The 26,593-nt window shown below is 40.9% G+C and overlaps 2 protein-coding genes across 7 annotated transcripts in view; one reads left to right on the top strand and one right to left on the bottom strand.

The window, feature by feature from the left end:
- Positions 1 to 5,762: 5,762 nt before the first annotated feature.
- On the bottom strand, positions 5,763 to 15,222 carry LOC121931652 (ABC transporter F family member 4-like). Its single transcript, XM_042469627.1, has 8 exons — positions 14,921 to 15,222; positions 12,572 to 12,769; positions 12,364 to 12,486; positions 11,229 to 11,378; positions 10,512 to 10,895; positions 8,640 to 8,777; positions 8,238 to 8,344; positions 5,763 to 7,647 (listed from the first exon to the last, which is right to left on the bottom strand). The coding sequence occupies exons 1-8, from the start codon at positions 15,185 to 15,187 to the stop codon at positions 7,404 to 7,406; spliced, it is 1,611 nt and encodes a 536-aa protein (XP_042325561.1). The 5' UTR covers positions 15,188 to 15,222; the 3' UTR covers positions 5,763 to 7,403.
- A 3,600-nt stretch (positions 15,223 to 18,822) lies between these two features.
- The window catches only part of ORC5 (origin recognition complex subunit 5), a 92,154-nt gene continuing 84,383 nt past the window's right edge, over positions 18,823 to 26,593 (top strand). Inside the window, exons 1-3 of one of the 6 annotated variants that reach the window (XM_042470274.1) lie at positions 18,823 to 18,845; positions 22,036 to 22,189; positions 23,377 to 23,556. In XM_042470274.1, coding sequence (XP_042326208.1) covers positions 23,446 to 23,556 — 111 coding nt within the window. In that variant the 5' untranslated portion in view covers positions 18,823 to 18,845; positions 22,036 to 22,189; positions 23,377 to 23,445. Of the gene's footprint in view, positions 18,846 to 19,874; positions 19,987 to 20,081; positions 20,106 to 22,035; positions 22,190 to 23,376; positions 23,557 to 26,593 lie in introns of those variants that run through there. The other 5 variants (XM_042470272.1, XM_042470275.1, XM_042470273.1 and 2 more) reach the window with 5 other exon arrangements.

Below are 26,593 nucleotides of genomic sequence, written 5' to 3' on the forward strand. Positions count from 1 at the left end.
TCAGTAACTTACCAGTAGTTTCATCACTGTGAATAATAGTAACTAAGGGGAAGCATTTGTTGCCTACCCACAACTACTGATCTTATGCTTTTATTGCATAGTCATGAGAAGGTCATATGTTTCAATGAGTACTTTTAGGTTGCACGGAGGGAACAATTGAGACTCAGTAGGCCTAGATAGTACTCTACTGAAAATCAAATAAGAGTAAACAAATTATACCTTCAAATTACAATATCATATGCACAATCTAAATACATATACATAGTGAAGATTTGGTTAAAATTTGATGTTTTTAAAGAAAAATTTAAAACAATATTTGTTTAAATTTCAATTTTAAAAAAATCAAAAATTAAAATTTTGAAATTTGAATTTTAAAAAATTCTTTGGCCTTTCCTTTCTCCTCCCACTGAGCTTCGCCTCAATACCACATCTTTTAAAGCATTTTAAAGAGAAGCAGATAATTGTCACAGCCCATTTCTGCCCAAAAGTAGGTGTTTGACTAGGAGTGGTGTCACCTGCTGCGGTCCGCATCCCCCCGTGCCCTCTAGTTATGCCACTGACATAGTGAGGCATTGGCAACTGGCAGTGCTAGTGTCATGTGGTCACTGTTGCTTGGTACAAGACTAAAGATGTTATTAGTGTTTTCCATGTTTAAATTTTGGAAGTGTTTGAGAGCATGTTTTGGTCTCTTACCACACATGCATTCCTTACTATTCAAGCAAACTCATTATGTATAATTGATATATTTTCCATGGATCAGTTATGGTACAAACTTGGCTATATGTCGACCTCATGTATAAGTTGAGGACAGGTTTGGGACCAAAACCTAGGGGCATGTAACAAAGGATCTAAAGGATGAAGTAAAGGAAAACAAAGCCAAAGAATTTACAAAATTCAAGCAGGCACAACTGTTTGTGCTCACCTTAAAGGCTGGATGGATGAGAGAATATGGGGGGGGGGGGGTCATTGCTTCCAGGACAGATTACACTCTTGCCTTTCACCAGATCTATTTAACCTACTTAAGGGATCGCCTCCTTCCATACAATCCGCCCCGTACTCTCAGATCCTCTGGGAGGAATTTGTTGCAGTCCACAAAGACCAGATTGACGGCAACCTCTCAGAGGACTTTTTCCGCGATCGCTCCCACTTTATGAAATGACCTACCGGATGAGATCCATCAAATTGCCAACCTAGAGAACTTCAAGAAAGCTGTCAGGATGGATCTCTTCCGGCAGGCCTTGCCAGAATAGAACCTGGCCATGTAACGCTCCCCAACAGACATATATAAATGAAGACCCAACCCATTATTATTTTATTATTGTACTGTTTTTAGATTTTATCATTTGTAAATTTAATGCATATAATTGTTTAATGCTTTTTTAAGAGGGGGAATTGTATAGATTGTATTTTTTTAAAAAAAAGGTTGTATGCCGCTTTGATTGTGGTAACAAAAAGCGGGATATAAATTAAAGATTTATTTATTTATTTATTGAAAAAGAGTTAAAGTACAGTACTTGCATTGACCTGTGGATAAGTTAACTCATTTTTAAAGGATTTTTTTAGGATCAGTTTTGTAAACTAAAATTTCTAGACTTATACAGGAGTGTGTACAGTGTATCAGCTAAATTAATGGAGGGTTCCAATCCTTGCCATTTATAAATCATTCATCAGTTCTTTGGTAGGATTTAAGAAGGAGAAAACCCAGAAAAATAACATCTTCCTTCTTGGTTCCTCTTCTTCCTTTGATAATACACCAGGTTTATTTTTGCTAACATGTAGGCCTGAGACTGACATAGTTGCATATCTGTAGAAAATAGGTTGAGGAAGGGGATCAAGCTGAGTGGCTGACAGGATTTTTATATTAGTCTCAGTAAGCAGTTTACCAGTCCTGGGTAAAATTTGGCTGTTTTTTTTAAAAACAAGTTTTGTAAATTGGGAAGTGAAGCCCATATTAAGCCTTTCTATGCTACTGCAACAAAGACTATCTGTTCTGCATTTCAAAGGTTTGTTCATCTCAGGATGAAGTACAGAAATTCAACTGTCTTTTATGCTCTTAGTATAAACTTGCAGCAATATACAGGATTGATACGTACATGAAAAGCAGCCTGACACTGAGCCACAAAACTGTTGCAAGAAGTTTGTCTACATACACATAAACATCTACTTGCATTAATCTTTTGTCAGATTCTTGTACATCAAAAGGAACATTTTTAATGTTGTTCTCCAAAACGTTATTTACAATAATGGTCTCACTTTTTACTGCAATGATATTTTAAAATTATAAGTTTTATACAAATATAATATAGAAATATAACAGTAAAAATAATTTAAAGCAAATAGTTTGAGTAGACTCAAAGCTGTAATGGTTACAAAGCAGTCTAATACACTGGACAGGGTTAACACATTTTGGTGGGAATTCTGTAATGCTATGCTTATTTTAGTGTCCCTTATGTGTACAGATGTCCTTTTTAGGACACTGTGTGGTTGGTATCCCTTACTTCTGCAGTGGCAAAAACCCTTCCAACTTATTACAAAGCCCTTGAAGCTACCATTCTGTGCTTCTCAGCAAGCAGGCAGGGCTGGAGAACCATCTGGCTACCTCCCTGTAGCCAGATGCACAATGGCTACATCAGCACTGAGACACCGCAGAAGACACCAGCATATCTCAACATTCATGCCATCATTTGAATTCCAGCTCTGGGGCAGTAGTCAGATTCTTCTCTGATCCTGCCTGCTTTCCAAGAAGCACAGGATGGCCAAGTGGCGTTTGGGGCTTCAAGGGCTTTGCAGTAAGCCAAGGGCTGGGTACAGGGTTCAGTCTAGCATAGGTCCGTACTCAGATTTTTATGCTTTGCTGTGGGAATGTTGTATTGAGGCCTCTAAGTCACAGAAAAACAAGAAAAATTGAAGGATAGGGCATGAAATCTCCTCCCCATTCTTTCTCTCTCTCTTCAAACAGAAACAGGCCTTGTCACATATGGGCTTCCTAAAATTCTACATTAACATTTCATTCTATCCACAGGAGAAGGAGGTTTTCCCTGTTACTACAACCCTGATTTAAGGTTACCAAGGAAAATACACTTGTCCCTCCATATTCACTAGAGTTAGGGTACAAGACCCTGTGAATATGGAAAAACTGCAAATAACAAAAGCACCATGTTTTTACTTGAGAGGACACCTCTCTAGGAATCTCTATGTCCTCCAGTGCAACTCTGTGGTCAAAATATGTCATATATTGGCCATAGAAGTGCACTGGAGGAGTTACAAATGCCTAGTAGAGTATTCTCTCTGGGAATCTCTAGGTCTTTCAGTGCAACGTTTAGTTAAAGTTGGCCATAGAGTTGCACTGGAGGACATAGATATTCCTAGAGAGAACATATAAATCAAATCCATGAATAATCAAATCCGCAAATATCAAAGCCACAAATATGGAGGGATGAGTATATTATCTTTTGTTTTCAACCAGAGAGAGTCCTCTTCGTCCGAAAAAAGGAGTAAGCTCATATGGATGAGATATCTCTAGGTGAACACAGAACAACTTTATGTAAACATAATAATGAAAGCAAACAAAGGAAGGGAATATGGGAAAAATCAGAATATGTAAAGATGAAGATGTATGTTATTGTAATATGATATATATGTAAAATGATTCAATAAAAATAAATATATATAAAAGAAAATTTGTTTAGAAAATTTTAACACACCAGTGGAAAGGTTATGTTGAAACAGTCTATATATTTTGATAATAAAGCAGCTAAGTAACCCTTTGAAGTGACTTTTTCACACTGAACATATCACTTCCAGTTTAATTTTGGAAGCTAAACAGGAATGAGTCTTATTACCATAATGAAAGGCTGGAAGGTGTCTTGAGGTAATACACTAGTATTTATCTTCCTCTCCTTTTAAACCAGGGAAGCTGCAAAGTGTGGTACTCCCTAAACTGCATATACGCTGCAGAACTAATGCAGGTTGACACCACTTCAGCAGCCATGGCTCCATGCTATGGAATTCTGAGATTTATAGTTTTGTCAGATATTTTGCCCTCTGAGAGCTCACAACAAGCTACAATTCCCAGGAGTCCATAGGATGGAGTCATGATAGTTTAAAAAGTCATCAGACTGCATTAATTCTGCAGGGTGGCAGCAGCCCTAGTTTTTGATTAACTGCAGAGGAGCTATAGGTCAGTACCATGGAAAGGTCACACAGGCTCCTTCTGCACTGCTCAAATAATCCAGGTTTACACCACTTTAATGGCCATGGCTCAATCCTATGGAATTTTGGGATTGATAGTTTGTGGTGGCACCAGAACTCTCTGATGGAGAAGACTAAATAGATCACAAAACTTCAATTCCATAGCCTTGAGCCATAGCAGTTTAAGGCCTATCAATCTGGATTATTTCTGCAGTGCGGATGCAGCCAAACAGTCTTTGAATTTAGCAGTCTGGAAACAAAAAGGCTGCAAAATTAGAATTTAAAAACAGATCATCTTGGTAACAGTGGTGGCACCAGCAAATGTGTTGCCCAGAAGCTCAACTCTTTAAAAAACTAAGAGGCTTGGAAGTTACTGAGGAGATATTGGCTGTATAATATTTGGAGTACAATTTTGTGTGTGTGTGTGTGTGTGTGTGTGTGTGGTGTATATATTTGGAGTACAATTATACACACACACACACACACATATATATGGAGTATATTTGGAGTACAATTGTGTATATGGAGTATATATATATATATATATATACATATATTTGGAATATATATTTGGAATACAATTGTGTGTGTGTGTATATATAGAGAAAGAGTATATACTTAGAGTACAATTGTGTGTGTGTGTGTGTGTGGTGTATATATTTGGAGTACAATTGTGTATATATGGAGTATATATATATATATATATATATACTGTATAGCGAGAGAGTATATATTTGGAGTACAGTTGTGTATATATGAAGTGTGTGTGTGTGTGTGTGTGTGTGTGTGTGTGTGTGTGTGTGTGGAGTATATATTGACCCCAATGGAAACACAGCCATGCTGCCATTGGAGACAAAGGGACAAATCCTCCCTCTTTCTCTCCCTCCATCCTTCCCTCCCTCCCTCCCTCCCTCCCTCCCTCCTCTCCTTCCTTCCCTCCCTCCCTCCTTCCTCCCATCCTTCTTTCACTCCCTCCATTCTCCCTCCCTCCCTCCCTCCTTCCTTCTTTCCTTCCTTCCTTCCCTCCTTCCTTCCTTCCTTCCCTCCCTCCCTCCTTTTTTTTGGATGCTTAACCTTTGTTTCTAAAATTTTCAGCTGAAGTTACTGCAATGCTAGAAATTTGAGAATGACGGAAAGTGTCATTTAGGGAGGCAGAATTCCTATTAAGGAGCCAGTGTCCTCATTTTGTCCTCCACTCCTGCCTCCACTTCTGAAGGGCAGTGAATGTTATATATTTAACTGGTAGTTTTATTTATGTATACATCCATTCATACATACTACCAGGACTGGAAGGGCTGGGGAAGGGTGGTTGTGTCATTTTCTGCCCATAATGTGGCTGGCTGTGGGTACTGTGTGCCATGACTTAAATGCGGTTCCATTACAGCTCTGCTTCAGGCAGAAAAAAAAAAGCCTTGGTCAAACCCTCAGTTGCAATCTTGAGGTATTTATTAGGAAATATCCACCCCTTCCAACATTTCACAGATGAAAACTCTACAAATAAAGCTTAATAATAATAACAGTAATAATAATAATTATTAATTATTATTATTTCATGTAGTATGTTTCAACCATATTGGGTTTTCCTCCCACCCACCATTTGTAAACTGCTGAGTCCTGCTTATTTTCTGGGGAGTGGTGGTGGTGGTTTTCAATAGAAATAAAGGTGACAATCACTACAGTAGGTTCAATAGCATCAACAGCAGTTGCTAAAGAAACCAGATTCCCAGCATCTCTGAAAAAATCCAAAGGCATTTACCGCTCTAAGGGGACTCCAAACTTCTTATAGGCCTTAATAAAACTCTGGGATTGAAACAAAAAGGTGGCAAGAGCTATCAGAGATTTCCACCAAACAGCAGCATCTCATGGAATCTTGGGACTGGCAGTTTAACCAACATTTAAAAAACTGAGCCATAAAACTGTTAAACCCTCCCTAAACTGCAAATCTTAGGATACCATAGGCTGTTGTGGAATATAGCACTATTATCTAGGGGTAGGGTGAATGGGCAGCGCTAAGTTACCCAATCATTTTGAAACATGCTACACCACTTCATACTATGCATTTTAGGAAGCCAACCAAGTCTATGAAAGCTTAGGCTACAAATTCTTTCACAAAAGATCCCTTTGCATATTGATGACCTAGAAGTGCATCTCCTCCATTTGGGATGAGGTTTACACACATACACCCGAAATCTTTCCAAAAGCCAAGGACAAAAATACTGGATTTTGCACTCCTTCACTATGCAGGTCCATCCTCCATTTAATGCTTTTGGAAGTGACCAGGCATCTCCCTGTGAAAGAGTCCCTATCGTGCCCACCCAGCATAAAACATGGCGGGCAGAGACTGTTGGATTTGGGGTAAAGTGACCCCCCCCCCCTTGTACTGGTAAACTGCATGCAAATGCCTGCAAACTGCGGTGTGATGGCAGCAAATTTAGGGGTGCTCCTCCAAAGCTAACCTTTGAGTATTAATACACTGCTGGTTGTGACAAAACACTCCAAAACAGCCTGGATCCCTTCCTCTTCGTACGTCAACAACATCAGTGACTTGAACCCCAAACAGGAGATTTCGGACTCAGCAGGAACCATCAAAGTTCCTGCTTTTCCACTTTTCATGGAGTCAGTAGCTGCTGCTCAGAGCGCACAACATGTCCACAAACATGTTTGATGCTTTAGCACATAAGATGTGATGAATAGCCATCTGCTGCTTGTATTGTCCTCTGAGGTGGCAAACAAGGGCTTTCTTGAACCCAATATGAAGCATAAGGGCAGCCATCTTGTGATGCCTTCAAAGACTAGGTAAGAAGTCAGGACAGGACTGTTTCAGATGCCAACAAGCTCCACTCCGATCCTTGAGGGGCATTTCTTTCTCCCCTGTGCAAAAATGTCTGATCCAGACATGATGGTCTTTCATCGCTTTGTGAAAGAATAAAGAGGGGGGCAGAAAGGTTGTGTGTGTGTCTTTGGGGCATGTCCAGAAAAGTCTTAAAATTCCTGAGGGATTCCATCTAATCCCATTCCTATCCTTGGTGTCCCTTAGAAAGTGGAATAAAGAGGATGAGAGAAAAATGTTGGAAGGAAAACAATGGATATTGGGAATCACGAGTGGGAAGGCAAGTGTTCCCACCTCTTTCTTTGTTCTATTTCTTTTGAGGCGGCATCATGAACCAAAAAGTCCTATAGGCAAAAGTCTTTGAAGCCTAGGTTGGGATTTTTCAAGTCTGTTTGTTGTTCACCTCCCTATCTGCGATAGCCTGTCTTTCTCTAGCAGCACCCAAAGCCATCTTGCATTCTGCTCCATTCGTGTCCTCAGTAGCTGTCTTTCCAAGTTGCACAAAATGTTTGCAGGAATCTTGGTTTAAGTGTTCAGTGTGTTCAGTTTCAGTGTGCTGGTGATCATTCTCAGATGCGCATTCACCTGATTCACCTGATCGTCTCCGTCTGGATTCCTCGGTGTACCTGGACAGAACAAGAGACAATCACAGAGAGGTGTCACCTCAGAAGAAGACATCCAGCAAAACCTCCTGCCCTTGGGAGTCTTAGGAATTATGTTCAGATTGTTCTCCTAAATCAAGTTTCAGGTGTTCTTGGACCAAACTCCCAGAGACCCTAGTCAACACAGGAGAGGTCAACAAACACTGGGCATTGCAGTCCAGGAACATCTGGAGGGCTGCACCATTTCCATCCCTGCCATAAATAGGGAATTGGAAGGAGGCTGGTGCTCTCTGGCCAAGGTCATGCATTCTCTATCTCAGTATAGCATAAATATCTGATAGTGGAGTCATGCTATTCCAGCCCTCTTTTCTGCAATGTAAGAAAAATGGTGAGTACACCTAACAATCAGCTAATCGCACAATAGGCAGTTGCAGTATGGGATGCATAATGTCCCCATTGCCAAGGGAAAAGTTTAATGCTTTGAGCCCTTGGCTGCTCCTAGTTTCCAACATGTGTTGGAAGGAATTCACAAAAACATACAACACATGAGAGAAATTTGGTTGCTGGACAACACACACTGCAGGTCCCAAAGGAGAAAGTAGCAGTGAGCTCACCAAGTGCAGCGAGGCTCCCCGGTTGCCTGGGGGTCTACACAGTTGGGCTGCATGGACCAGGGTTGGGAATCCTCCTGAACCTGCATCCAATGCTGGGCTCCGGTGAACTGAGTGGAAAAGAAGAAGTTAGTGAGAAACCTAAGAGCAATCTGGCCAAAAACTGGAAAAAACACAAAAGTGGAAAAACCACAAATAATTAAAACATTCCATTTTTAACTGAGAGAACATCTCCATATGAATCTCTAGGTCCTCCAGTTCAACTCTACGGTCAACATCTGCCAGACATTGACCATAAAATTGCACAGGATGAGCTACAAATGCCTAGAAGATTGTTCTCTCTAGGAATCTCTAGGTCCTTTAGTACAACTTTTAGTTAAAATTGAGCATAGAGGGAAAACTTACAATGTTGACTGTATCTTCTTCCTCTTCTTCCTCCTTCTCATCATCTGAGATGATTATGGGCTCATTGCCAGCTGTAACCTGGACAGGGCCCTGCCGTAGGTTCCCTTTGTCTCCACCTTTGGCCTCGCTGTCTTTGGGCTGTGAAAGAAGAAAATTGGGAATCTTAATCCTAAAGCAAAATCAGGATGTGACAAAAACAGGGATGTGACCATTGAAAGAAGCGGGGGGAGTGGGCATGGCTTTGCCTTGTTGTTTTTGTTCCTGTTGTGTGTCCCCAAGTCATTTTTGACTTCTGGAGACACTAGAACATAGGGTGTTCTTGCCAAACTTTTTCAAAGGAGGTTTGCCATTGACTTCCTCTGAGGCTGAGAGTGCGTGACTTGCCCAAGGTTACCCAGTGGGTTTTTAGGCTCAATCAGGCAATCAAACCCTGATCTCCAGTGTCCTAGTTTAATGCTTAAACAGCCATGCAATGCTGGCTCTACCTCCTCCAAGGACTGTGTTGGCAAGTCTGGGGATGCTCCTGGATCCATCGCTCCTGATGACAAATCAGGATGGCCAGGAGTGACTGTTATCAGCTTTGGCTGATACGCCAGATGCACCCTTTCCTGGAAGTTGGGGACCTTTAGACTGTGATACATGCTCTGGTAACCTCCCATCTAGATTTCTGTAGTTATAATATTATACAATATGAAACACGATTGTGTAATATGTGTAAAAATTTTGGAAAAAAAATAGATCTCTGTAATTCATTCTACATGGGACTACCATTGTAATTGGTCCGGAAACTTCAATTGGTATAGAACATGGCAGACAAATTGGTCTCAGGCACATCTAGAAGAGACTATATAACGCCGATTTTAAGATCACTGCACTGGGTACCCATTAATTTCCAGTGTTGGTTATCACCTAAAAGTCCTAAATGGCTCGGGTACAGCCTGTTTTTGGGACCTTCTCTTTCCATATAATCCTCCCTGTGAACTTAGGTCCTCTGGGAGGAATTTATTACGCCTTTAAAAACGAGGCTGCCTACTACCATCCGGAGGACCTTTTTAGCTATCACTCCCAGATAATGGAATGGCCTGCCGGATGACATGTGTTATATTACCACCCTGCACTGCTTTTAAAAACCTGTTAAGACAGATCTCTTCTGGCAGGCCTTTCTTGAATAGATACCAAGCCACCAAATTAATATGTGTGTGTGTGTGTGTGTGTGTGTGTGTGTGTGTATGTGATCTGACCTCACTTTATCCACTGTTTTTGCCTGTTTGTTTTCTTTTTAAGTATGTTTTAAATTTAACTTGTTTAGTTGTATTTTAAGGCGGGGTGGGATTTGGAAAGATTATTTTAATTCTGTAAACTGCCCCGACTGCATTTCGTAGAGGGGTGGGACATAAATAAATTTTATTACTATTATTATTACATCCCAATCTTTCTCCTCCTCCTCATCTGAGATGACGATGGGCTCGCTCACGGCTGCAATGTGGACAGGGCCCTGCCATGGCTTCCCTTTGTCTCCAGCTTTGGCCTCATTCCGTGAAAGAAGAAAATTGGAAATCTTAGTCCTAAAGCAAAATCAGGGATCTGACCATTGAAAGAAAGGAGGAGAAGTGGGTACGGCCTTGCTTTGTTGTTGTTGCTATTGTGTGTCTCCAAGTCATTTTTGAATTATGGAGACCCTACGACAAACCTGTCATATGGTTTTGCTGGCAAATTTCTTCAGATGAGGTTTGCAATTGTCATCCACTGAGGCTGAGAATGTGTGACTTTCCCAAGGTCATACAGTGGGTTTTTATGCTCAATCAGGTATTCGAACCCTGATCGCCAGTGTCCAAATTTAATGCTTAAAAAGCCATGCAATGCTGGCTCTACCTTCTCCACATCTTTCTCCTCTTCTTTCTCTTCTTCCTCATCTGAGATGATGATGGGCTCACTCACGGCTGCAATGTGGACAGGGCCCTGCCATGGATTCCCTTTGTCTCCAGTTTTGACCTCACTCTGTTGAATAATAAAATTGGGAATCTTAGATGAGGCCCCAAGGGAGAAGTTAAGGGTTGACTTGTCATAGTAGCCACTGTTGTCCAGTTCGTATTGCTGCTTGTGAGATGAGTCGTTCAGCTCATTGTTGACCCAGCTGGAATGAGGCTCCTCGTGTGGCTGGCTGTCTCCATAGTGGTGCTGGTAACATTGATGCTGCAGTACCCAACGCCAGACATGGTTGAACATGCCACTGTCCTTGAACTTCTGCATCTTTTCCTGTCAAGAGCAAAAGAGGTGCAAAGGAAGAAGTTAGTGAGAAACCTAAGAGCAAGCTGGCCAAAAAGTGGAAGAACCACAAAAGTGGGAAAACCACAAATCACAAAAACATTCCATTTTTAACTGAGAGAACACCTCCCTATGAACCTCTAGGTCCTCCAGTGCAACTCTAGGTCAACATCTGCCAGACACTGACTATAGAATTGGGCAGGAGGAGCTACAAATGTCTAGTAGATTGTTCTCTCTTGGAATCTATAGGTCCTTGAGTGCAACTTTTAGTTAAAGTTGAACATAGAGGGGGACTTGAATGAAATATTTATTTTTTTAACTTACTATGTTGTATTTCTCCACATCCCAGTCTTCCACCTCTTCTTCCTTTTCCTCTTCATCTGAGATTATGATGGGCTCACTATCAGCTGTAACATAGACGGTTCCCTTCCATGGGTTCTCTTTGTTGCTAGCTTTGGCCTCACTGTCTTTGGGCTGTGAAAGAAGAATATTGGACAGCTTAGTCCTAGAGCAAATGTGACAAAATCAATGCTGGCTCTACCTTCTCCACATCTCTATCCTCCAAAGACTGTGTTCGCAGTCTGGGGGTGTTCCTGAATCCATCGCTCCTGATGACAAATCAGGTAAATGCGATGGCCAGGAGTGCCTGTTAACAGCTTCGGCTGATACGCCAGATGCGCCCTTTCCTGGAAGTTTGGGAAATTTAGACTGTGATACATGCTCTGTTAACCATCCATCTAGATTTCTGCAATGCACTCTACATGAGGCTACCCTTATAACTGATCGGGAACCTTCAACCGGTACAGAACATGGCAGCCAGATTGGTCTCAGGCACGTCTAGAAGAGACTATAGAACACCAATCTTAAGATCACTGCACTGGCTACCCATTAGTTTCCAGTGCTGGTTATCACCTTAAAGCCCTAAATGGCTTGGGTACAATCTATCTTTGGAATCTCCTCTTTCCATATAATCCTCCCCATAGATTTAGGTCCTCTGGGAGGAATTTATTACAACCTTTAAAAATGAGGCTGCCTACAATCGTGAGGAGGACTTTTTGGCTATCACTCCCAGATTATGGAATGGCCTGCTGGACGAGATCCGTCATATTACCACCCTGAACTGCTTTTAAAAAGCTGTTAAGATGAATCTCTTCTGGCAGGCTTTTCCTGAATAGATACCCAGCCACCAAATTAATTGTGTGTGTGTGTGTGTGTGTGTGTGTGTGAGATCCGACCTCACTTTAGCCACTGTTATTACTTGCTTGTTATCTTTTTAAGTATGTTTTAAGTTTAACTTGTTTAACTGTATTTTAACGGGGGGTGGGATTGAGGGCTTTGGAATGATTATTTTAATTCTGTAAGCTGCCCCGATTGCGTTTCGTAGAGGGGCAGGGACATAAATAATAATAATAATAATTATTATTATTATTATTATTATTATTATTATTATTATTATTACATCCCAATCTTCCTCTTCTTCCTCTTTCTCCTCATCAATGTGGACAGGGCCTTGCCATGGGTTCTCTTTGTGCTCAGCTTTGGCCTCACTGTCTTTGGGCTGTGAAAGAAGAAAATTGGGCAGCTTAGTCCTAAAGCAAAATCAGGGATGTGACAAAATCAGGGATCTGACCATAGAAAGAAAGGAGGGGAAATGGGCACAGCCTTGCCTTGTTGTTTATGTTCTTGTCGTGTATCCCCAAGTCATTTTTGAATCCTTCTGCTGTGTCCTTTGGGTTGCTCTGGGACATCCCTTGGAGCTTTGGCCTCTTGGCATCATTCAAGTCCTCTGTCTTGCTTTGTGAGCCAGATGAGGTCTGCAGATTCGTCTTCATTGCAGTGTCTGAATCTCTAGTCATGGCCTGAGCCTGCAAGAGTTAAGAAGAATCAGCAAAATAGCTTTCAGAAGGTACTACTCAACTGCTTAGCCTCCCCAATATTATTTGCTTTATGGCATAAAAGAAATACCTGAGCTCATGGAATAGCGATATTCCTAAAATGTTGTTGTGGTGTGCCTTCAAGTCTTTATCTACTCATGGTGGCCAGAAGCAAGCCTCTCCTATTCTTGGCTAGAATTGTTCAGAGGAGGTTTGCATTACCTTCCTCTGAGGCTGAGAGAGTGTGATTTGCTCAAGATCACACACAGAGTTTCCATGGCTAACTGGGGACTTGAATCCTCATCTCACAGCATCCTAATCCAACACTCGAACCACTATAGCACATTGACTCTCTATTCTTGCAATGAACTGTTTTAAATTATGAAAACAGGACATCTGCAGGCTTGATAGAAATTGTGTTCTGACCCTGGAAAAGGCCAACCAACAACCTGCACAAGGGTCGTATCATCCACCTGCACCCTATAACTGTGTGCTCACCTCTATGCTTTGGAAAATGAATTGAAGGCACCCTCCTGGTAGGTTTTTTCTTGACTTTACTCCCAAATAATTTGTCTTCTGTGAAAGGGTAAAACTATTGGGTTATTAAGGAGCAAAACTGTGAAAAGTGTGGCCGTAAAAGAGATATATAGTTTCCCCACGGGGTGGAGAAAGTGGAAGGAGATGCAGTTTTCTTCTTCTCTCTTATTACTTAATCTTGGGGTCATTCAGTGGAGCTAGGAAGTTCAGGACAGACGAAAAAGAAACAAAAATTACATTGCAAACAGTTAATGTACACTGTGGTAGACTCTGACTTCCATGTTACTGGGGCATTGAATTTCCATGTTATTTGGGCATTGAGTTTTAGTCCACGGTGCTGGATCTTATTTCCAAGACAGATTCAGCATCACGGACAGTTCAGACTAAAAGACAGAGCAAATTCACCAACCCACTAACATGGGAGTCACCGACCACTACTGTCTATGTGACGATCTGCAGCATGTTTACTTTTTAAAAATTCTTATGTTTATTCTATATTTTCTATTCTAAACTACCTTGAGACACACTCATGGGAGAAAGGTGAGACGAAATTTAAGAAATAACACAACCATACAGTTCAAAGAATGAAACTAATGAATGAATAAATAAGAAGGATGCTATCAGGTGAGATCAAGCTGTCCACCGTGTTTAAAGTGAAGCCTTCACAAAGCAGTAGTAGGTTCCATTTATAGAAAGACGGGATTGAAAGCACTTACAATGAACAGGAAATAGGGAGAGAAGCCAACAGAGCTGTGCAAATGATGAATGAGATTGAAACCAAATTAATGCTTTGGCTCCAGTCTGTTGAGGTCTCTCCACTCTCAGCTTCTTCTCAACCTCAACTGACTCAACTCCCACCTTGGCCAAGATTCTTTATGATCTCCACGGAAACAAAACAAACAAATAAACACATTCCACTCTGTTTTGTCCCATCTGACCACTTCCCCACCAGGCCCAAATAGATGGGTTACATTGCTTTCAATGGGATGATTTCAATTGCATTTTAAAATTTCATTGTTTTTAGCTGATTCTTTTGCTGAGCCATCTTGGGTTCCACTTGGAATAGAAATGGAATGAAATAATTCTTTACATCAGAAACTGGAAAAGCTGGTTCCCATTCCACAAGAAAGGCAGCATATAAATACGATTATGATTATGATTGTGACAAGCTGAGTCTCCCTTATCCAAAATGCGTGGGACTAGAAGTGTTTTGGATTTCGGTCTGTTTCGGATTTTGAAATGTTTGCTTAGACATAATGAGACATCTTGCAGATAGGGCCCAAGTCTAAACATGATACAGTATTCATTTATGTCCTTATACACCTTCTACATATAGCCTGAAGCTAATTTTATACAAATTTTATTTATTTATTTATTTATTTGCTGCCCTTCTTCCAGGCCGTGAGCCAAGGCGACTAATAATTTTGTACAGTATATCAAATAAAGTTTGTTTATATTGAACTATCAGAAAGCAGAGGTGTCATTTTCTCAGCCACCTATGTAGACAATATTGGATTTGGGAATATTTTGGATTTTGAAATACCAGATAAAAGGTGCCCAACCCATATTACACTAACAGTAGAATTAAAACCATTTAAAACTTACTTTGATACAGAACACCACTATAAAACCCCTTCTCTTCTTAACCATCTGTTCCCAAAGGCTTGCTGAATAGAACGGTCTAGCTCTCCAATATTCTTTGCAAGATGCAATGAGGCAGATTATACAGAATAGTCTCAATGGGGTAACAGCATGCATTTGTAAAAACCAAGGGATGACAACCTGGGTGAACCTGGAAGTCAAATGTACACCAGGACTTGACATGGAGCACCCCTGGAAATTATCCTCTGTGTTTCTCACTCTCCCATACATTCACAATACAAAGCCTAGTTGTGTCCTATGTTCAAATGTGGGGAGGGATTTTTTACACATTGCACAGTCCCCCAGAGAACTGTAATCCTCTATTCAAAATTCAAAGAGATAGCCCTGTTAGTTTGGAAAATCAGTATACAAAAGGATCTTGAAGCACTTTTGAGAGAAGCTGGTAAGAGAACAAAGCTGGTAACATGAAGTTTCCTAGATTTCATTCAGCATCCACATCTCAAGAAATAGACTCAAGTCTACAAAAGGTCATTCTATGAGCTTCTTTTTTTTAGTTGGTATCAAAAGCACTACAAGACCCCTTTGCATACTGTATGGAAAATGGCATCCATGTATTTATTTATTTATGCATTTTACAATTCACCTCCAAGGCAAGGAAGGGGGTCTGTGTTTGAAGTATTTTGCAATCTTTTTACCATGAAGAGCTTGTAAAGAGCCAGATGTAAAATTCACATATGCAAAACATTAATTCCGTCCAGCAAAGCGACAGAACTTTAAACAGAGGCTGGATGGCCATCTTTCAGGGATGCTTTGATTGACAGTTCCTGCATGGCAGGGGGTTGGACTGGATGGCCCTTGTGGTCTCTTCCAACTCTATGATACTATGATTCTATGATTCTAACCACCATTTGCATCTCCTTTTCACTAACCAAGAAATAAACACATAAACTAACAAACAGCCAAAGCACTACAAGTAACCAAAAAAGCATAAGGCAGCAACCAGATTTGTGAAAATGTCCATCTCACGTTTTAATACAGAAGAATCCAAAGTACAGCTGTTTTACAGTGTAGGAAAATTTAATACATACTCTATAAACAACATATTTACATCAGAAACAATCAGGACGCTGGCAGAATGTTATCACAAATATAAATTAATGTTAAGTACTGTTTGTTTAGGCAACAGGACCAGTTGGTCTTCCCCCCTTTAAATCCAAGTTTTTATTCAGCAAATGTACTTTCAGCTCTGGATACTGGAGGACAGGACTGCAATGAGGAGGATAGCTATGGGTCACTAAATGCCCCCCCGCCCCTCACCTCTTCACTCTCAAATCTATGAATAATCCATCCCAACTGGGCACCAATTCAACACTACTTCTCTACTTCTGACTCACTGCAAATAGTATGTGTTTAGTTTTCTCTTGACTTGAGCAGTTACAAAATGCTGAAAATGAAAGTTCAGGTTATTCCTGCGACTTCCTTGAGACACGTAAGCAGTTGGGAAAATGAAGGTGGAAGTTCTGCAGGAATTGTCAAACAAGTTGCTTTTAAAAATGTGGCAGGGCCTCACTCTGGCTCCTCAGTTAAAGGGATGACTTCCCAAGGATGTTTTCTTCCCTCTCTCAGGGCTGGTCTACAGCAGTGCTTTCCAAACTTTGCTTTTCCAGATGTTTTGGACTTCAGCACCCAGAATTCTTGACTGTTGGCCAGGCTTGGCTGGGGCTTCTGGGAGTTGAAGTTCAAAACATCTGGAGGACCAAAATTTGGGAATCACTGGTCTAGAGGATGTCCAGAGGAGGCTCTAAGTCAGTTTGACAGCTGCCAATCATGCTACACCACTTCATTTAGTGCATCTGTGGAAGCCAACCAAGTCTATGAAAGCTTAAGCTTACAGCTTCTTTCACACAAAATCCCTTTGCATACTGGTGACTCACAAGTCTTCCATTTGGGCTGATGTTATACTTTCAGGACCAAGTGTTTTAAATTTAAGGGGAAAAAACCTCAGTTGTTCGCTTCTCTCTTGCATCAATTTTCTTGTTAACGGAAACGTTTTGTCATGGGAATATATAGTTCATTGTTACTTCATTCCATGACTCAGAATGGAAGTAGAAATGTTTTAACTAATTAATTATAAAACATAGGTTTTTTGTGGGCTTTTCGGGCTTTGTGGCTGTGTTCTAGAAGAGTTTCTTCCTGACATTTTGCCAGCATCTCTGGCTGACATCTTCTCCCTTTGGGCTCGGCTGGACAACCCATTACATATCCATGTAACAGTTGCCTTGTATAGCCCACATTTTACAAGCTTGTTTGCAAGAATGTCATTGGAAACCTTGTCAAAGGCCTTACTGAAATCAAGATATACTATATCCACAGCATTCTCTTCATCTATCAAGCTGGTAATTTTCAAAGAAAGAGATCAGATTTGTCTGGCATGACTTGTTTCTCTGAAACCCATGTTGTCTTTTTGAGATTATGGAATTGCCTTTTAGATGTTCACAGACTCTCTGTTTAGTGATCTGCTCTAGAATCTTTCCTGAGATTGATGTCAGACTAACTGGATAATAATTGTTGGGATCCTCTTTTTCCCCTTTTTGAAGATGGGAACAACGTTTGCCCTCCTCCAGTCTGCTGGGATTTCTCCTGTTCTCCAGGAGTTCTCAAAGATTATTGCCAATAGCTCTGATATTACATTTGCCAGTTCTTGGATGTGGCTCATCTGGTCCTGGAGACTTAAATTCATTTAGATAAACTAGGTATCCCTGTACTATCCCTTTACTTATTCTGTGCTAAAATTCCCCTATTCTGTCCTCTGCTCCATTATCCTCAGGTTGAGCACCCTTTTCCTTTTCTGAGAAGACTGAGACAAAGAAGTTGTTGAGTAATTCTGCCTTTTCTCTGTCCTCTGTTAGCATTTTGAGATCTTCTCCACGCAGTGGCCCTACCATTTCCTTCTTCTTCCCTTTGCTGCAGACATATCCAAAAAAGCCCTTTTTATTGTTCTTAACCTCTCTTGCAAGCCTGAGTTCATTCTGCGCTTTAGCTTTTCTGACTTTACCCCTGCACATGCCTGCTATTTCTTTGAATTCCTTTTTTGTGATTTCCCCCTTTTTTCATTTCTTATACATGTTCTGTTTCAAACTTAGCTCGGTTGAAAGTTCCTTAGTCATCCATCCTGGTTTCTTGAGACACCTGCCATTTTTCTTTCTCACTGGAACTGTTTGAAATTATGCCTTCAGTATCTCCCTTTTGAGAAACTCCCATCCGGCCTGAACTCCCTTCTCTTTTAGTATTTCTGACCACGGGATCGCCCTCAATACTTCTCTACGTTTAGTGAAATCCGCTCTCCTAAAATCTAGAGTGTGTATCTGACTATGCCTGGCTTCTCCTTTCCATTGTATAACAAACTCCAGGAGAACATGGTCACTTCCACCTAAGGATCCCACCACTTGCACCCCATTAACCAAGTCATCTTTGTTGGTTAGGATCAGATCTAAAATAGCTGACCCCCTTGTTGCCTCTTCCACCTTTTGACAATGAAATTGTCTTCGAGGCAAATTAGGAGGAGTAGCTAATATCCCAGAGAATAGGATCAAAATTCAAAACAACCTGAATAGACTAGAAAGCTGGACCAAAGCTAACAAAATGAACTTCAACACAGAGAAATGTAAGGTACTGCACTTGGGGCTGAAAAATAAAATGCACAGATGTAGTATGGGGGACACCTGGCTGAATGAGACTACGTGTGAAAGGGATCTGGGAGTCTGCTGGCAGCAGCAGCAGCAGGAGGAGAGAGGCCTTCTAGGCTGAGAGAGTGTGACTTGCTGCCCAAAGTCACCCAGTGGGTTTCCATGGCCAAGCTGGGATTTGAACCCTGGTCTCCCATTGTCCTAGGCCACTACACTATGCTGGAGCCGCACTGCACTTAAAGGTACAGTACTTATTTATTATTTGTTGTTGTGTACCTTCAAGTTGTTTCCCACCTTATGGAGACCTTAAAGCAAACCTAACCTGGGGTTTGTTTGGCAAGATTTGTTCAGAAGAAGTTTGCCATGGCTTTCTGCTGAGGAAGCTGAGAGTGTGTGACTTGTTTGTGGTCACCTAATAGGCAGGGAAGCGAACCCTGGTCTCCAGAGTCCTAGTCCAACACACAAAGCTACATCCCAAACTTCTATCCAGGAAGAATGTCAAAATGTCCTCCATTTTGAGCACGAGTGAGAAGCATGAATTTATATTGTTTTTAATTAATGTTTTTGTCATCCGTTTTTCTTATAAACGTCCTAAAATTTGTCCTACATTTTGTGCTACATGTCCTATATTTAGTCGCGGTTTTGTGAATGGGAATTATGGCAACCCTAAGTACAACTGTGGAGTATATAGCTGGAGTACAGTTGTGTGTGTGTATGTGTATATATATATATATATATATGGAGTATATATTTGGAATACAATTGTGTATATATATATATGTGTGTGTGTGTGTGTGTGTGTGTATTTGGAGTACAATTGTACTCCAACTATATAGTCCACACACATATAATACTCCATATATATATATATATATATATACACACACACACACATACACATATTTGGAGTACAACTCCAAATAGGAGTACACAAACACTGTGAGTACAACTCCCAAGAAATCCCTCAGCCAGCAAGCATTGCCTCAGAATCTACCAAGAGCGCATGCGCAGGACTCCTAGCGCGATTGCTAGTAGCAATCTTCCCTGGGCTTTATTTACTATATTTCTGTCAGTTAATCTAGCTTTCCCGGGCTAGGAGTCCCGCGCATGCGCTGTCCACCCTAAAGGTTCTCCTGCGCTTTCCCGATGCCACCTAAACTAGCATTAGAAGAGCAAAGAGCGCGCGCGCGCGTAGTAGCTCCGCCTCCCGCCCTCGTTGGTCAATGGCGACAGAGTGACAGCGCGGGCGACCAGTCAGGCGCGTCCTCCTCGTCACGTGCTCTCACCGCGGAGGCTGACCCGCAGCGCTTCCCTCCTTCTCCCTTCCCTTTCCGTCGTTGGCGTATTTGAAGCGGTCGGCGCGAGAGGAGAGGCTCTGGAGTGGTAAACCCGCTTTAGAAGGCTCACTGTGAACGGTTATGGCGACCCTATGAATGAGGCTGTATCCACACTGGGGAAATAACCCGGTTTGGCAGCGCTTTAGCTCTTTCTATGGCTCAAGGGTATGGAATTCTGGGAGTTGGAGTTTGTTGTAGGGCCAGAGGGGAGCTCCCAGAATTCCATACCCTTGAGCCATAGAAAGAGCTAAAGCGCTGCCAAACTGGGTTATTACTATGGAATCCTGGGATTTGTAGTTTGGGGAGGCAGACCAGGCTGAATACAGAGTACAAACCCCAGTATTCGCAGAGGACAAAGCCATAGCAGTTAAAGTGGTGTCAGGCTGCTTTTATTTCTGCATGGATCCATGGATCTGAAGAGTAGGCATGCCTAGAAGAAGCGTAGGCTTCACCTAACTGTGTGTCAATCAGGTTAAGTCCTCTCCTGGTATAAATAATGGTAATAATCTTTACCATAATTAATAATAATAATAATTGTAAGCCACCCTGAGAGCCTTTAGGGCTGAAGGGGGGGTATAAATAATGCAAATAAATAAACAACTTCTTTTCCATCATTATTATTATTATCAAGGAAAAAAGAAGTTGTTTATTTATTTATTTGCATTATTTATACCCCACCCTTCGGCCTTAAAGGCTCTCAGAGTGGCTTACAATTATTATTTATTAATATTAATATTAATTAGACGGTTCTTCCCTGCCCTCAGGCTTACAATCTAAAAGGATACCACAAAAGGGAGAAGGGAATGGCATTGAGAAAAGGGATCAGGTCCAGCGTTTCTTCTCTTCCCTCTGAGGCCTGGACCAAGGCAGGTGGACTGGAGGGAAGACTCTGCTTCTTAGTTCAGGCCAGGCCCAAATAATAATAATAATAATAATAATAAAGTACAGTAATAACATACCAAGTGAAGCTCTTTAGACACAGTATCCCAGCCATGCTCACTTCTATTGCCCTCATAAATCTGCACACTTTGACAGCTCCTAAGTAAATTTTGGGAAACCAGGTTTTCTTTTAGGTGGGCAATTCTCTCAGAGTCCCCCAGCCAATATGACAGCAGGATTCTGGGAACCACGGTAGCCAAAAGCCCAGGCCCTGATCAGGGAGGAAGATGTTTAAGTTGTCCATATGGAGGGTTCATTCCCCTTTCCATCAATGGAGTGCTTTACAATCTGTGGAGGGACTGTTAGGAGGAACTTCCTGACAGTAAGGGCTGTTCGACAGTGGAACACACTCCTTCCTTGGAGTATAGTGGAGTCTCCTTCCTTAGAGGTCTTTAAGCAGAGGCTGGATGGCCATCTGTCAGGGATTCTTTGATTGAGATTTCCTGCATGGCAGAATGGGGTTGGACTGGATGGCCCTTGGGGTCTCTTGCAACTCTGTGATTTTATGTTGGGAAGAATAGGAATAAAAACATATACTGAGCCTAGATCTCATTCCAAGACTGCTGCATCAAAATCTCATCCTACTGTCCCACCCAATAGCTTCTCTCTTGTGGTTGTTAACATGCAGTAAGATCCACAGGTTTGGTTCCAGAGTCACAGTGCACCAAGGCCAAGTTTTCATTGTACCTAATGTCAGTGATATGGATGTTCCAGGAAAAGGAGAACTGGAAAAGTTTCTGGAAAATAATGCTATCCGATTTAGCAGAAATGGTTTAAATGTTGTCTTTGACATTCCCTTTACATCAAACAAAAAATGACCACACTTGGCAAGAACATTGTTTTTAAACACAGATACCCAAAGAGAGATGTACCTGATATATGTTATATTAGCAGATTAATAAATTTCCTTTTTCTGAGATACAACCCTACTTCCTTATGCTTCACTCATTCACATTCAGTACTGCTTATCAGTTCCATTTCAAGTGGATAAGAATCTGATTCAGTACAACCCGCTGAACATTTTGTTTCCCTGGTTGTAGTACAACATCCCAGACCACTATGAGTAGATGTATATTTTTCCGTGGGAAATTTTCCATTTTGGTGAATACTGTGGATACAAGTATAGTTAAACTTCTTATTTCTGGCTGATTTTCAGGGCATTTCCAGGCAGAAGGCTCCTCATGCAGCCACATAGAAGGCACTCTACAAGCATTCTGTCTTTTCTGTACTAAGGGAAAACATGCAAGAAGCTGTGGAAGAATAAGGGAGGATTACACATGGATGCATATATAAAAGCTCCACAAAAGTCAGTGAGTAAGATAAGGCAAGGGGCATTGTAAAAGCCTTAACTGCAACTGCTCCCAGAGTTTTATTGCTGTGTATGTGTGTCCAGGTAAAATAGTTTTCTGTTAAGGAGGGAAAGAGAGAATTGGTGCCCAGTTGCCTTTTAACTGGCAGCACTGGGACATAGGTAAGCAAAAATGGCTAATGTGTCACATGAAGTCCTCCAAGCTCTGTTCTGTGACTTCCTTGACCTGGAACTACTCTACAGTTTTCAGTTGCAGCCATAGCAGCTTCTTCTTTTCTCATCCTTTCCTGAATTTTTAGGCAGGAAAACAGACCTTTCCCCCCCTTTCTGATCATTTAGGAAGGGAAGTAGATTAGTCAGCAACTACCTACACTGTGCAGAACAGCTGCACAGATGCATTGTTAATGGCAAATTCAGTAGCGAACACCAAATTTCAGTACTGGCCACAGGAACCAAACCAGGAATCACTGGTGTCCTAATTATCGAAAAAGTCCAGCATGGTACCCTGACCCCAAGAAGTTGCCCATCCAAGTAGGACCTGTACATCTAATAGTACCCCATTACTTTATAGAGCTACCATGGTGAGGTTTGAGTATTGGACTAGCACTCTGGGAGACCAGGGTTTGAATCTCCATTCAGCCGTGGAGACTTTGGGCAAGCCATGCTCTCTCAGCCTTAGAGGAGGCAATGGCAAACCTTCTGAATAAATATTACCAAGAAAGCCCTATGATAGGGTTGTCATAAGTTGGAGCTGACTTGAAGGGAGATAACAGGAATAGCTGCTTTATGTGTTATTTCACTTAAGATATGTGCAGTATATCTTGGAACTAACATAGTTATGAATATGGTAGATCTTCCTATCTGTCTGTTAGAATTCTCTTATGAATATCTGGCTGCAACTTTTTAGGGCCCTGATGATAATCTTATATTTGTACAAGGCCCAGCCCATTGTAGTCTTTAACTCTGGTTTTAATTTAATATTGCGAGCCATTTTGGGCCCCATAATGGGAGAAAGGAGTGATATAAAGGAAATAAATAAATCGTTTTGGACTTCAATGAGGACTTGCAGCTATAACATTTATTTAAGAAAAATATCCCGCTATAGCATGAGTGATAATTTGTCACTTAATTTTTAGCAAGTATTTTCTCACAGGAAGTCTTAAAATAACTTCAGTTTCTTTTTTCCAGATGTAACTTCCTTGCATCCTGGAAGCTTTGAAGTGAAATTACTTAGTTATAGAAACAAATTACTGTAAAATGCTTGTTTTCAAACATCGGGAGTATCCTGAAGATACACTACTTCAGCTAGAAAGCTTGGTACCCTGTCGAGAATCTCAGGTGTCCACCTTGCTGTCAATCTTTGGAGAGGTAGCACTTCCTTATTTAATTTCTTTTCTCTGATTATCTTTTAAGGTGTTTGGCTTTGTTTTTAGACACTGTGTTTCTTTCTGGAAAGGAAAGATGCTTGTTAACTGCTCTTTGACTCTAATGTTGATGTAAGTGGATTAGGTGTTTGAGTGGGGAGACGTGAGTTCAAGTATCCACTGCATTAGGCTCCATGGGTGGTCATTAGCAAGTCACTGTTATTATCTTAACTGGTCTTAACAGGATTCTTACAGTAAGTGTACAGTAAGTTAATTCAGTATATATCTCTATATTTGTTTGTGGGTTTTTGGGGCTACGAGGCCTTGTTATAGAAGCGTTTATTCCTGATTTTTCGCCAGCAGCTCTGGCTGGCATCTTCAGAGAATGCTGGAACGGAAGAGAATGGGGTATATATCCTGTTGGTTGAGAGGAGGTGATCTGCATGTTCATCTGTGTATTCTGTTGTTGAACGGCAAGGCCTACAGGCTGTCCATTTGCTTAATGATCCATTGTCTGCTGGGAAACCCCCACAACCTGGATGGTTTTCATTTGCATTTGCTGGGTCCTGATTAAAGTGAACTGCTGATTGGTTTATATGACCATCATTCCCATTTGAAACCGGTTCTGATCCAACTTTGATCTATTTCTGTCGCGATAAAGTGAGGCAAACACAAAACCCCCAGTTTTTCCAGACACTAATTTTCTAGCAGTTCTTTCGTAAAGAATCGATTCTGGAGCGTGTTCAACAAGTGGGAACTATGGATCTGAACCACATCATTCTGGAGGACAGGGACTAATGGCAGAGGGGTGTTTACCATCCCTTCTTAGTTTTTGGTAGATCCACCATCCCCCCCCCCCCCCAGCTGCCTTTGTGCTTGTGGCCTATGGGTGCATGATTTTAAAAAAAATTGCTAGAAGATTTGAATAATTGATTTTGCAACTACTGGTACTTGCAGTCAGTGAGGCAAGTGGTTGCAAAACTAGTGAATTGGATCTTCTATCAATTTATTAAAAATAAAATTGATAGAATATTTGATTAATTGATTTTTTCACTGCTTGCAATCAATGAGGCAATTAGCTGCAAAACCAATGAATTGAATCTTCTAGCAATTTATTTTAAATATATATATATAGGCCCTATACAGACAGGCCAAAATAAAGCTGCTTCGAGTCACTTTGGAGGTATGGTGTTTCAATGATGCATGAGTCCTAAGAGTCAGGAAGCTGCATCAAAGCTGCACTCCAGGCCTTAGGACTGGAGCGTGGCTTTGGTACAGCTTCTGGACTCTTACAATGCATGTATCATTTAAACAGCATACCTCCCAAGTGACTTGAAGCAGCTTTATTTTAGCCTGTATGTATCAGGCCATAGTTTCCAAGCTGGGCTGCCTGGGCTGCTGCTTACTGATGACGCGCATATGATTGCCATGCATTTTGAAGAGGCATGAACTAGTGGGGATGGCTGTCATGCCAAAAAAGAAGCAATTGATTTACAACCACGGAGCAAAGGCGAATCCCAAACCAGTTTAAATGTAAGTGGGATTATGCCCTAGGAGTTCTTCAGGACTGGTAGCCAAACTTTGTTTACTTTAAGGGTTTCTCCTTTCTGGTTGAAATTGTCCAGGTGTTTATGGATTTCAGTGGCTTCCCTGTTCATTCTGACCTGCCTGACTTGATATGGCCTGTGTTGTTAATACATATTCTAGAATCTTTTGCAGTATATAGGACTTCTGTGAGAAAGAGGTCTGGCAAATAGAACGTGGCTTGCTGAAGGCCAGTCCATTGATTTATGACAGAGAAAATTTGAAATGGTAAATTATTCGCTTATGGCTCATTCCACATGCAAAAGACCTACTTAATACACAAATATTCTGTAGCCTACATTAATCATTGGAATAAAATTGCATAATTAAGCAGATGCTGTGAAGGGGCTACTTTGCTGTTCTCTTCACCTGTCTTATATAATGAGACACTTTGCTGTAGTGATTGATATAGGCTATGGCACAGTCAGATGAGTTACCTTTATCTGCATGCTTGTGTAATTAAGTACACTATCCATATAGGCCCTTAAGGAGGAAAACATGTCATTTGGTTAACAATACAGAAATTCATACCAGCAGCTTGCTGCTGCATTTAATTTTGCCGGATGAACCTTTGAGGTTTACCATATTGATAAATTTAAAATTTCTAGAAATACAGATTTGTTTTAAACAAAAGCCTGAATTTTTCAGCAGAGGGATGGCCTTATTCTTCCAGTGAGCTTTTCTGTCCCTGAAGAATTGGTCTCTAACACCTGCATACAAGAAACATTGCAATATTGATTGGTTTACTTGGATGTTTAGACTCAAGTTACTAACCTGGCAGAATTGGATTTTGTTGTAACTAAGATGGCATTATTTCTGGAAACGTTGCTTAATTTGCTTTTTTCAATTTTCTTTAAAAGTATTTGGCTATCCAATATATCTGTGACAACAAGAAAGTACAATAACATCCCAAAGCCACAAAATGTAGGCCTGCCATATTTTTTCCCCTGTTGTATGATTTTAAACACCTTTGCCCAGTGAAGAAGCCAACAGAGCTTCAAAAGCTTGCATGATGTATTTTGTGCATTTTGGTTGGTCCAATCAAAGAATTACTGTTTTGTGGATTTTGCAAGTTACTATACTTTGCTGCTTGGAGAGTACAACTGCCCCTGGATATGTGACTAGAAAGTTATTACAAGAGCATGTAAACTGGTAATATTCAATTTTTGTAATATATTGATTTATTTTCCATTTTTGTTTTGCTTTATTCTCTGATTGTATTTTAAAATATTGTGTATGTGTGCTGATATGTTTTCTTCTTTTCTTAGCCTTAACAGATAAAATGACTGTTTCAATTTGGTGAAAATAGTCAATATACAGTTATTTGCTTTAAAGGTGGTTAAAGGTTCATGTCAATGAATAGATCCTGAAGGAAATACGTTGCTGAAATTACATTTGTTATTAAAGTGGCAGTATGTAACTTGCTTAAAAGTACGTTCTTCCAAAAGCTGTTGCTT

The sequence above is a fragment of the Sceloporus undulatus genome, chromosome 5, assembly GCF_019175285.1.
Source record: "Sceloporus undulatus isolate JIND9_A2432 ecotype Alabama chromosome 5, SceUnd_v1.1, whole genome shotgun sequence".
NCBI classification, from domain to species: Eukaryota; Metazoa; Chordata; class Lepidosauria; order Squamata; family Phrynosomatidae; genus Sceloporus; species Sceloporus undulatus.